At 42.6% G+C, this 13,197-nt stretch overlaps 1 protein-coding gene across 1 annotated transcript; it reads right to left on the bottom strand.

Annotated features, from left to right (window-relative positions):
- Nucleotides 1-4,380: 4,380 nt before the first annotated feature.
- On the bottom strand, nucleotides 4,381-5,406 carry LOC140190582 (zona pellucida-binding protein 1-like). Its single transcript, XM_072247267.1, has one exon. It carries the CDS (start codon nucleotides 5,404-5,406, stop codon nucleotides 4,381-4,383), a length of 1,026 nt encoding a protein of 341 aa, XP_072103368.1.
- Between the last annotated feature and the right edge of the window lie 7,791 nt (nucleotides 5,407-13,197).

Below are 13,197 nucleotides of genomic sequence, written 5' to 3'. Positions count from 1 at the left end.
CTCAAACCTGATAGCAAGAAAATCGATTTCTCAAACTTCCAATAATTCCCCCCCTTCATTATTCCCCATCCCCTTTTCCCTCTCTCACCTTATCTCTTTGCATGCCCATTGCTTTGGTGCTCCTCCCCCCTTTTCTGTCTTCCACGGCCTTCTGACTTCTTTTAGATTCCCCCTTCTCCAGCCCCATATCTCTTTTCACTAATCAACTTCCCAGCTCTTTACTTCATCTATTACCTTGCGTTTCTCTCTCCTCTCCCTTGACCTTTTAAATCTATCCCTCATCTTTTTTTTCTCCAGTCCTGCTGAAGGGTCTTGGCCCAAAACGTCATCTGTACTTTTTTTCATAGATGCTGCTTGGCCTGCTGAATCTCTGCAGCCTTTTGTGGGTGCTCTCTTGTTTGTGATTAGCCTGGGTTTAAAAAGGTGGGTTGTTGGGTGGCGAAGCTCGTTGGGCTGGAAGGGCTGTATCACTAGATAAATAAATAAAGATTTTGCTTTAGTCCATGCTCAGGAATATTCTGTTCAATCACATTAATCGCATATTGCTTTCCTTCAATAATGTCTAGTCAACATTACTCTTAGTGCATTTTGATTGACATTGGTATCCAACATCTTTTCCTCACTCACTGCAACCTGGCTATATACTGCCTAACTACTTCCATTTATATCTTTCTTATACCAGTATATAAAATTTGCAAACATCCATACCTTCAGTGGCATCTGATTGTAGTTATAGTTCTTATTATCTGCTCCAGTTTGCTTATTGACCTAGAATGCAACTTCTGCGGATTGAGTGTCTTGCTGACATTGTATAATACCAAATTTATTTGTCAATCTCTTTCTGCTTGTTTTGATCCCAGCCAATACCTCTACTCAGTGATTTTTTTTACAGTGTTATTATGTTAGTCCTCTCATGGGACAAGGATTAAACTTCCTTGAAGTCATTGGGAGAAAGAGATCTTCAGAAAAATGAACATCTCAGCTGGAATTGTAAAACTGAATGTTATGTTCCTTTTACATTTTGGCATCAGAACATTGCTGGCAAGGAGAGCCCATCACTAATTGTGCTTGATTAGATCGCGGTGAGCTGCTTTCCTTGTTCTGCTGAAATACCCTCACAGTGCTGTGAGAGAGAGATTTATCAGTTTTCGAATGAGCGATGATAAAGAACTGTCAATGGATTACCAGTCCTAGCCACCTTAACAGCATTATGGGTTTACCAACAGCTCAAGGGATGCTATACCTCAAGAAGGCAATTCAAGGGCAGTTATGAGCATCAATTCTAGTTCTGGTCACTTATTAGAGAAGGGAAGAGACTGCTTTGACCAGTGGAGGTTGGAGAGTGAGCAGGGGAATCATCTGATGCAATGTAGAACATAGAACGTTCAGCACAGTGCAGGACCTTTGTCCCAATGCTTTGCTAACATTTTCACCTGTCTAATCTAAACATTCCCTCCTACGTAGCCCTCCATTTTTCTATCATCTATGTGTCCATCTAACAGTTTCTCAGATGCCCTTAATGTATCTTGGAAACACTTCTCATTTGGCAACTGGTGATAGCAGACATGGGCTAATGAACATCTGTGCTCCAACAAATCAATTAAGATGAAGTAGATAGTTCAGACTGATGAAATGGCTTGAAACGGATCATTCACCTTCTTCTAGATTTATAGTTATACAACAGAGAAACAGGCACTTTGGCACAACTTCCTTGGATATACACTTGGTGCCCACTTTATTAGGTATACCTGAACACCTGCTTGTTAGTGCAGATATCTAATCAGCCAACATGTGGCAGCAACACACATCAAAGTTGTTGGTGAACGCAGCAGGCCAGGCATCATCTCTAGGAAGAGGTACAGTCGACGTTTCGGGCCGAGACCCTTCGTCAGGACTAACTGAAAGAAGAGCTAGTAAGAGACTTGAAAGTGGGAGGGGGAAGGGGAGATCCAAAATGATAGGAGAAGACAGGAGGGGGAGGGATGGAGCCAAGAGCTGGACAGTTGACCATGGGACGGGAGGCCTGGGGAGAAAGAAAGGGGGAAGCCCAGAGGATGGGCAAGGGGTATAGTGAGATGGACAGAGGGAGAAAAAGAAGAGAGAGAAAAAGAATGTGTGTATATAAATAAATAATGGATGGGGTACGAGGGGGAGGTGGGGCATTAGCGGAAGTTTGAGAAGTCAATTTTCATGCCATCAGGTTGGAGGCTACCCAGACTCTTCCTAGAGCTGCAACTTTTATGTGTGTTAGTTGAAATTCCAGCATCTGCAGATTTCCTCGTTTTAACATGTGGCAGTAACTCAGTTCATAAAAGCATACAGGCATGGTCAGATATTCAGTTGTTGTTCAGACCAAACATCAAAATGGGGAAGAGATGTGATCTAAGTGACTTTGGCTGTGGAGTGGAATGATTGTTGGTGCCAGACAGGGTAGTTTGACGATCTCCTGGGATGTTCGTGCACAACAGTCTCTATTTTACTGAGAATGGTGCAGAAAACAAACAGGAAAAATCCAGTGAGCAGCAGTTCTGTGGGCAAAGCCACTTAGTTAATGAGAGAGGTAGGGAACTTCTACAGATGTGTGGTGATGTATTGATTGGCATTTATGTTCACAGCCTTGTATGGAACCACCAATAACATTGAATGAAAAAACCCTGCATAAAAGTACTGGATACTGCCCAGTCCGTCACAGGTAAAGCCCTTCCCATCACTGAGTTCATTTACTCAGAGCGTTGTTGCAGGAAAGCAGCATCCATCATAAGGGAACCCCACCACCCAAGTTATGCTTTCTATTCACTGTTGCCATCCAGAAAAAGATACTGGGGCCTCAGGACTCACACCACCAGGTCAGGAACAGCTATTACCCCTCAGTTATCAGGCTGCTGAACCAGAGGGAATAACTTCACTCAATTTCACTTGCCCCATCACTGAACTGTTCCCACAATATATGGGCCCACTTTCAAGGACACTTCATTTCATGTTCTTGATATTTATTATTATTATTATTTCTTTTTCTTTTGGATTTGCACAGTTTGATGCTTTTTGCACTTTGGTTGTTTGCCCATCTTGTTGGGTGCGGTCTTTCATTGACTCTATTGTGCTTCTTGTATTTACTGTGAATTCCCAGAAGAAAATTAATCTCAGGGTTGTATATGGTCATAGTCATAGTCATAGTCATACTTTATTAACCCCGGGGGAAATTGGTTTTCGTTCCAGTTGCTCCATAAATAATAAATAGTAATAGAACCATAAATAGTTAAACAGTAATATGTAAATTATGCCAGTAAATTATGAAATAAGTCCAGGACCAGCCTATTGGCTCAGGGTGTCTGACCCTCCAAGGGAGGAGTTGTAAAGTTTGATGGCCACAGGCAGGAATGGCTTCATATGACACTCAGTGCTGCATATCGGTGGGATGAGTCTCTGGCTGAATGTACTCCTGTGCCCACCCAGTACATTATGTAGTGGATGGGAGACATTGACCAAGATGGCATGCAACTTAAACAGCACCCTCTTTTCAGACACCACCGTGAGAGAGTCCAGTTCCATCCCCACAACATCACTGGCCTTACGAATGAGTTTGTTGATTCTGTTGGTGTCTGCTACCCTCAGCCTGCTGCCCCAGCACACAACAGCAAACATGATCGCACTGGCCACCACAGACTCGTAGAATATCCTCAGCATCGTCCAGCAGATGTTAAAGGACCTCAGTCTCCTCAGGAAATAGAGACGGCTCTGGTACATATGGTGACCTATATGTACTTTGATAATGAATTTATTTCGAACTTTTAAATTTGAACCCTATGGACAATGGCCAGACTGGTTCAAGCTGACATGAAGTCAACAGTAACTCACTTAACCACAAGTTACTACAGTGGTGTGCAGAAGAGCATCTCCGAACCCACAACGTGTAAAATTTTGAGGTGGATGGGCTACATCAGCAGGAGACCATGAACATACAGTCATACCTCCTGTGCCTAATAAAGTGGTCACTGAGTGCAACTTGAGACTTTGTGAACTCTGTGGAAAAACTCCATCCAACTAACATTATATTCCAAAGTTTTATTAACAAAACATTATTGTTTCATCAGGAATAAGAGACAGATTGAATAATTTCAACAATAAACATAAATTCATATCAATTTCTCTTTAAAATAAATTCACCCCCCTCTTCCATCCCAATATGGAATCCTACAACAGACCTTATAGAAGCAAGCAACTTGCACGTTACTTTTATTGAAAATACAGCATGCCACCTTTCTGTACTCATGGCCTGGGTCTTTTTTCCTGATCCTTGCTTGTCCAAAGTTTTTTTTTAAGTAGTCATCTCTAATGACTGGGCAAGCTTTTAATGATTCCTAAAGTGCACTGGAAAATCACTCAATCCATATCACACTCAGACTCTCCGTAACGAAGGGCTTCACTGCACGGCAGGCAGCTCACGTGATAGCCAGTACCATAGGTGCCTGGGCTGCACACCACACAGCACTCTGGGCACATTGGGTGCTTCTTGTGGTCCTTGCCGAAGCCAGGCTTGCAGCGGTCGACACGGATCACCTGCAGCGTCCCGTCAATGTAGTAGACAAAAGGCAGCAGGCCAAAGATCTGGTGGTATGTTTCTGCCTGCTTGGCGAAGAACGTCTCCACCCTGTGCCGCACTTTCTCCAGCCGGAAGTTGTGATCACACTCCTTCAAGTTCTTTTCGCAGATGCTGTCTAACTCTTCCATGTCAAGATGCAACTTGAAGGTGAGAAACAGCTCGTATTGTATGCCAGCAAAAGGCACTTTGAGTGTGTGGCACCTTGCCTTATGTATACTAATTGTATAGGCCAAATCTGTGGTCAGCTGGTTCAGAGCGGTATTCAACCTCTTTAAGTAAAGGCTATTGTATGCATTGTGGCAGTCCGCTGAGTGATACTGAGCCTGAAATTCATAGGTATAGTTAGGGTCCCGGTATGCGTACAAGAAATATTTAAGATTCAACGACTGCAATGACTTAGTACTGGGACTGTAGAAATATATAGTGCATTCGTATACTCCTGATAATTCCTTATGGAAGTTTTCAATGGTCAGTGTCCCTGTCAGTGATATTTTCACATCTGCTCTGTTGGAGAGTTGCTTCCCCCTTGGTCCTTTCCAACTGAAGTTGGGGTCCATCAGTTCCATGTTCCGGAGCTGCGTTGTTGCACAAAGAATTGGTGGGCTGCTCTCGTGTACCTTGATGTAGACTTTCACAGGACCGTCATCAGAGCCAATCACTTTTTGTTTCAAGGAGCGGTCATCCAGCAGTGGGCTTCCTGGGAAGTGATTTGCTCGCTGCCGTACTTCACTGGTGCGGACAGTCATTCTCAGCAAGCCTCCTAAAATTACCCCATACACAAAGAGGTATTTGAGGGTGGGAGTCATTTCCTCCTTTCACCATCCTGCCTCCCCTTTGCCGCCACCGTCCCTGCTGGTGATTCACGTACCAATTTTCTGATTTCAACATCTCCCCTTTGTCACAATTACCACAACTGTGAAGTCATCGTCTGAACTTCAATCGCCTTGTGACATCAAATGACTGTCACAGTCATGGCTGAATTCTGAAGCCATTGAGGATTAGAATTGTCCCACTTTTGCCTAGTTTTCAGGTCACTGCTGTAAACTGAAGAACCAAACTTATATACCAAGATAAACTTAGCTATATCAAGAGCTTAGCACACTGGCATAACTGAAACTGGTTTATATGGATAAGGAAGACCTGCTTTCCCATGGGGTGGATCAGTAGCCCTTGGAGGTATGGGCAGGGTGGGGGGTGAGGTTGGCAGGGGCAAAGATTCCTGGTTTTGACCCATGGAGAATTCCAGATAGCAAATCTGAAGCAGAAATAAGGAATGATTGGCAGGGGGATGGGGGGGGGGTGGAAGTGAGGTCTGCACCATGGCTATCCATTCCTAGGGGACAAACTGACATATTCTCCTACTACTGGGGTCCTGGAACACACTCCTTGAGTGCCTGAAGATGGTTTGATTTTATTGACTCTTTTTAGCTAATTATTAAGGCCAATGGTTGATTTTGTCATTAGCTGTCAATGTCTTTATCAGAGACTTCTGTGATCTATCCCGTGACCTTGGCTTTTTGAATATTTCTTGCTACCTTGGCTCTCTTCTTTCTCGTCTTGTCTATTCTGTTCCCATTTACACCTGAAACGCCTCTGTCCCAGTCTGACAGCTTTTAGTTTTCTGGCCCCATCTGGCTCATTTTCATGGCTGCCCAGTCCCTTTGCACCTCCATCCCCACACCAGGATGACTTGTGAGCCCTTCAAGGCTTCCTTTAACAGGGTCCAAGTCATTCCCGCTGCTCCCACCATCTTCCTTTGCCTGGTAGAATTCCTGCTAGACAATTTCTTCTTTGGCTCCACTCATAACTCCAAATGAAATGTGTAGCCATGGGAATGTGCATCAGTTCAAGCTATACAAATCAAAGAAAGATCAACAAATTCTGAGATTTGAAATAACAAGAGAAAATAACAATGAGTTCTTAGTCACCACTAATGATACCACCATTTTGTTCCAGATTTCCTGTAATTAATTGAATGGAAATTCTACAATATTATTAGAAAATCATTAACTGAGATCACATTATCTTGTTATCTGTTAATATTGTTTGGTTGTTGATGGTGAATGGCTGTACAAAGCTATGCTTTGTTAAATGAAGTGTAAAATTGTTGACAGTGATATTTGGTGTATAGCTCACTGTGGCCTAACTTGTCTGTCTGTATCTGACATGTTTTGTAATAATTTGCACTCCATTGAGCACAGTCCTCTAATTGTAGTTTGTACGCTTATTCTTTGAGCTTATGAATTGGAAATGTTACATGAAACTTCTGTTTGTTACCACAAACTACATGAATCCACTTGTTTAATTTGCAAAACTTTTCCAAGTTCCAAAACCTTCCAACTTTTGGGAACTGACGATGTCACGCCTTGGTGTAAGTGACATCATGGATTGTAACACGAATCAATATTGACTGAAGCATGAGAAATTCAAAGTTCAAAGTACATTTAATATCAAAGTATGCATACATGATACAACCTTGAGATTTGTCTCCTAACAGGCAGCCAGGAGACAAAGACGCTCAATATAAAGAAGACCGTTTAACATTTAGTGTGCAGAGAATAAAAACTGCATCATGCTGATAAAAAAAGAACCCATAAAAAAGAATGAAATAACCCATAAAAACAGTACACCGTCCAATACCCAATGTACAATGAAAAAAAAACATGCAAACAGTAACTGCAAGCAAATAGTGTTTCTGAAATGAGGTCTGCAAGAGAGACCCACAGTTCAGCCAAAGCTGAGTAAACGCCATGGAGCAGCAAACTGAACCAGTCCCCACCTTGCCTAGGGCCCCCACGCCATGAAGTTTTCAACCTGGCCCAACGCTTAACTCTCCGTCCAAACATTGGGTTCTGCCGCTTTGAGCTGCGACATGAACCATCCCGTACCTCGCCTCAGGCCTCGACACCCTGACCCTTTCAATCTGGCAATTGCTTAAATCTCTGTCCGTGCAACAGATCTGCTGCTTGGAAAATCCTGATTTTACTGCTTCGATTCAGCGTGTAAATCTCTGTTTGAACAACAGGTTCTGCCACCTGGATACGCTGGACTTCACCGCCTCAATTCAGCCTCTAAATATCCGTCCAAACATTGTGTTCAGTAGCATCAACACACGCTGGGGTCTGGACCCTGCAGCTTCAATTCGAAATATACCAGGCCTTTCATGCTCTCTACGCTCTTAGCAATGGGCCCATTGCCTTGCCTTGCCTCATTCTGCCACATGGAATTGCCTCCAAGTCCAAACAGAATTTACAGAATTGAAGGTACCATCTATGAAATGAATTCACCAATGTCCATCAGCAAAAGGCAACCATATACATAATTCCTCAAGACTTCAACCATCTGTGAAATTCAAAGGCTCGAAGCACATTTATTATGAAAGTAGGTATCCAGTATACACACAGAGGTTTGCCCCCACAGACAACCATGAAACAAAGAAAAGCACGGAACCCGTTCAAAGAAAAAGCATCAAACACTTCCCCCACCCCCCCACACACACACACACACACAAACACACACACACAACATACAAAAATAATCGTGTAAACAGCAACAAAAAAAACTAACAAAATACTCAGAATATGAAACACAGCGCACACAAAATGCTGGAGGAACTCAGCAGCCCAGGCAGCATCTATGGTAAAGAGTACAGGTGACGTGTCGGTTGAAATGTTGACTGTACTTTTTTTCTTCCACAGATGCTGCCTGGCCCGCTGAGCTCCTCCGGCATTTTGTTTCTTCCAGCATCTGCAGATTTTCTCTTGTTTGTGATATAAAACACAAAATTGAAGGAATTCAAGCATATTCAGTTCTGCTCAGTGTTCTTTATCTTGCAAGACACCCTGATTCGAAATCGCCCAAAATAAGAACAAAATAAGGAATAACTAGAAAGTAAAAACACATCACAATGTGAACTACAGAATCCAGTTCACAAACTTGAGAACTGCTAAAATTTCACCTTAGAATTTCTAGGTTTAGTACATTCCCATTTCTATAGTAAACTTCCTTGCTTCAATAGATATTTGGACAGGTACATTGGTAGGAAATACTTAGAATGATATTGGTCAAACAGAGACAAATGAGACCAGCTTTGACAGGCTGACAGGGAAATGAGTCAAAGTGCCTGTTTGACTCTGCGAAAGTGTGGAAGTTAAGGGAGCTAAGGCTTTACTCTTTGGAGAGAAGGAGGATGAGAAGAGACATGATAGAGGTGTACAAGATAATAAGAGGAATAGATAGAGTGAACAGCCAGCACCTCTTCCCCAGGGCACCACTGCTCAATACAAGACGACATGGCTTTAAGGTAAGGGGTGGGAAGTTCAAGGGGGATATTAGAGGAAGGTTTTTTACTCAGAAAGTGGTTGGTGCATGGAATGCACTGCCTGAGTCAGTGGTGGAGGCAGATACACTAGTGAAGTTTAAGAGGCTACTAGACAGGTATATGGAGGAATTTAAGGTGGGGGCTTATATGGGAGGCAGGGTTTGAGGGTCGTCACAACATTGTGGGCCGAAGGGCCTGTACTGGGCTGTACTATTCTATGTTCTATATGTTCTATGTTAAGTTAGAATGCATCAATGCATTTCAATATAAGATTGGGCTTTCAGAAAAGCCTTGAATGTTGATATTATGTTGAAGGCGCTAATAGATTTTGACCAAAGTTATTGTAAATGTTAATGGCATCAGAATTTGTTTAAGAACATAAGACAAGACAAAGGAGCAGAATTGGGCCATTTGGCCCATTGAGTCTGCCTCACTGTTCCATCATGACTGATTTATTATTCCTCTCAATCCCATTCTCCTGCTTTCTCCCAGTAACTTTTAATGCCCTGACTAATCCTGAACCTATCAATTTCTGCTAAAAATATACCCAATGAATTGGCCTCCACAGAAATCCATGGCAAAAAATTCCACCCATTCACCAGCCTCTGGATAAAGAAACACCCCCTCATCTCAGTTCTAAATGGAGATCCTTCTATTCTGAGGCTTTCCACCTCCATTCTATCTCGGCCTAGTCCTTTGATAGGATACAATGAGATTTCCCCACTCCATTCTCTAAGCTCTTGGGAGTATGGGCCCAGAGCCATTAAACCCTTTCATCCCTGGAGTCATTCTCCTGAGCATCCTTTGAACCCTCTCCAATGCCAGCATATACTCTAATAGATAAGAGGCCCAAAACTGCTTACAATACTTCACGCAGTCTGACCAATGCCTTGTAGAGCTTCAGCATTACATTTTCTCACTTATATTCTAGTTGTCTCAAAATGAATCATCCTCTGGAATTCAGAAGAATGAGGGGCGACCTCATTGAAACCTATCGAATGTTGAAAGGCCTCGACAGAGTGTATGTGTAGAGGATGTTTCCTGTGATGGGTGAGTCTAAGACAAGGGAACACTACCTCAGAATAGAGGAGCATCCTTTTAATGGAGATGAGAAGGAATTTCTTTAGCCAGAGAGTGGTGGATCTGTGGAATCCGTTGCCACATGAGGCTGTGGAGGCCAAGTCATTGGCTATATATAAGGTAGAGGTTGATAATTCGTGATGCTTCAGGACATGAAGGGATATAGGGAGAAGGCAGGAGATTGGGGTTGAGAGGGAAAATAGATCAGCCATGATGAAATGGTGGAGTAGACTCAATGGGCCAATGGCCTCAGCTTGTTCCTTTGTCTTATGGTCTTATGGTCAATCCAATCCAAAATTGCCTTTCCCCTAGTGGGCTCAACCACAAGCTGCTCTAAAAGGCCACCTCATGGGAATTCTACAAATTCCTCTCTTAGGATCCAGCGCCTACCTTACTCACCAAACCTACCCACATATTGAAGTTTCCCATGACTAATATTGACATTATATGAGTTTTCTATCACATGTTGTAATCTACCGTATATCCCACATCCTGGCTACTGTTCCGAGGCCAGTATTGAACTTCCATCAGGGTCTTCTTTTTTAGCCTCACAATCTTTTAACTCTACCCGCAATGATTCTACATCTTCCAATCCTATGTCACTTCTTTCTAAGGATTTGGTTTCATTTTTCACAAACAGAGCCACCCCACTACTTCTGCCTACCTGCTATCCATTTTGATACAACGTATATCCTTGGATGTTCAGCTCCCCACTGTGACCATCTTTCAGCCTTGACTCAGTGACGCCCACAACGTCCTACTTGCCAATCTCTAATTGCGCTAACTTATAGGTCATGTACAAGGTCTGGTCATTTACAAGCCACAGCTGCAGGATAGTAATGTGTGGTTTTAAATAACTTTTGAAGAATTTGGTTTTATTTAGAAAAGAGTTAACAATAGCTTGTAGGAAGAGTATGGTGTCTTCAATAAATCTGAATTTTAACTGAGGTTTTTATTCTGTTTTTGTATTTAAAGATACTGCTTAGTAACAGGCCCTTCCAGCTCAACGAGACCACACCGTCCAATTGCATCCATGTGACCAATTAACTTACTAACCTATACATCTTTGCAGTGTGGAAGGAAACCCATGCAGTCATAGGGAGAAAGTACAAAGTACTTACACACTGCAGCTGAATTGAACCCGCATATTGCTAATCACTGCACTACAGTGACACCCTAAAACTGGATCAGCCCACGCGGTCAACGTACAAATGATGTGAACGTCCCCAATCCCAAATGGTTTACTATCACATATCAAAATTGTCTGCTTTGAATTTCTAACAGGTTTTGTGGATGACATTGAAATTTCAAAAAAAAAATTGAGATTATTCAGTTTGTTTAAACATCATGACTGTGTTTGAAAGTCTGGGGGTTGGTAATCACTTTATATTACCAAGTGTTTAAAAACATTAGTATTTAATCCGACTGGTTGACAAGAGGAGTTAAGGACTGCATAAAAGCCAAGGCTGGTGGCGCAATGACATCGGCACCGGACTCGGGAGCGGAGGTTCGCGGGTTCAAAACCAGTCGGGTCCGCTCCCCAGTATGCTTTCCATCCGTGCCTGGTTGAGTGTCGAGGTCGCAACTCGACCTTGTAAAAATAAAGGGAAAAATACTGCGAAAATGTCTGTGTGGAAAGTAGCGCGCCACACAGTCTCTCTCTCACTCTGTGACTTGTAAAAAGCCATGAAAAAAAGACATCATTACGGGCACACGCAGACACACATGCACAGACGCACACACGCACAGACTCGCACGCACGCAGGTACATGCCAAAAAAGAAAGTCAAGGAAAGGGCATATAAGGTAACAAAAGTGAGTGGGAAGTTGGATGATTGAAAAGCATTAAAAATCCAACAAAAGGCAACTAAAGAAGCTATAAGAAGGGAAAAGATGAAATATGAGGCCAAACTAGCCAAGAGTATAATGCAGGATACTAAAAGTTTTTTTCAGTTATATAAAGAGTAATTGGGAGGTGAGAGTTGATATTGGACCATTGGAAAATGATGCCAGTGAGGAAGTAATGAGGGATAAAGAAGTGACAGATGAACTCTATGAGTACTTTGCATCAGCCTTCACTGTGGAAGACACTTGCAATGTGTCAGAGGTCTGTAAGTGTCAGGGAGCAGGAGTGAATGCCATTGCTATGTCAAAGGCAAAGTGACTAGACAAACTAACAGGTCTTAAGGTGAATAAGTCACCTAGACTAGATGGACTACATCCCAGAGTCCTGAGATAAGTTGCTGAAGAGATACCAGATGTATTGGTCACAATCTTTCAAGATCACTTGATTCTGGCACCGTCCTAGAGGACTGGAAAACTGCAAATGTCACTCCACTCTTTAAGAAGGGAGGAAAGCAAAACAAGGGAAATTATAGGCCAGTTAGCCTAACCTCAGTGGTTGGGAAAGTGCTGGAGTCTATTATTAAGGATGAGGTTTCAGGGTATTTGGAGACTAATAATAAAATAGGTCAAAGTCAGCATGGTTTCTGTGAAGGGAAATCTTGCCTGACAAGTCTGTCAGAGTTCTTCGAGGACGTAACAAGCAGGGTGGACAAAGGAGAGGCAGTGGATGTCATTTACTTGAATTTTCAAAAGCCATTTTATAAGGTGCCATGCATGAGGCTGCTTAACAAGATAAAATCTTATGGTGTTACAGAAAAGATACTGGCATGAATAGAGGAACGCTGACAGGTGGGAGGCAGCGAGTGGGAATAAAGGGGCTTTTTCTGGTTGGCTGCCAGTGACTAGTGGTGTTCCTCAGGGGTCAGTATTGGGATCACTACTTTTAACATTGTTTGTCGTTGATTTGGATAATGGAATTCGTGGTTTTGTGGCAAGATTTGCAGGATGATACGAAGACAGGCAGAGGGGGAGGTAGTGCTGAGGAAGCAATGCGATTGCAGCAGGACTTAGACAAATTGAAAGAATGGGCAAAAAGTGGCAGAAGGAATACAGTGTTGGGAAATGTATGATAATGCATTTTGGTAAAAGGAACAATAGTGCAGACTATTATCTAAACGGGGAGAAAATTCAAACATCAGAGGTGCAGAGGGAATTAGGAGTCCTTGTGTAAGACTCCTAGAAAGTTAATTTATAGGTTGAGTCTGTGGTAAAGAAGGCAAATGCAATGTTGGCATTTATTTCAAGGGGAATAGAATATAAAAGCAAGGAGATAGTGCTGAGGCTTTATAAGA

Source organism: Mobula birostris, chromosome 30 (assembly GCF_030028105.1).
Source record: "Mobula birostris isolate sMobBir1 chromosome 30, sMobBir1.hap1, whole genome shotgun sequence".
NCBI lineage: Eukaryota > Metazoa > Chordata > Chondrichthyes > Myliobatiformes > Myliobatidae > Mobula > Mobula birostris.
This window is presented reverse-complemented; position numbering and strand designations above follow the sequence as displayed.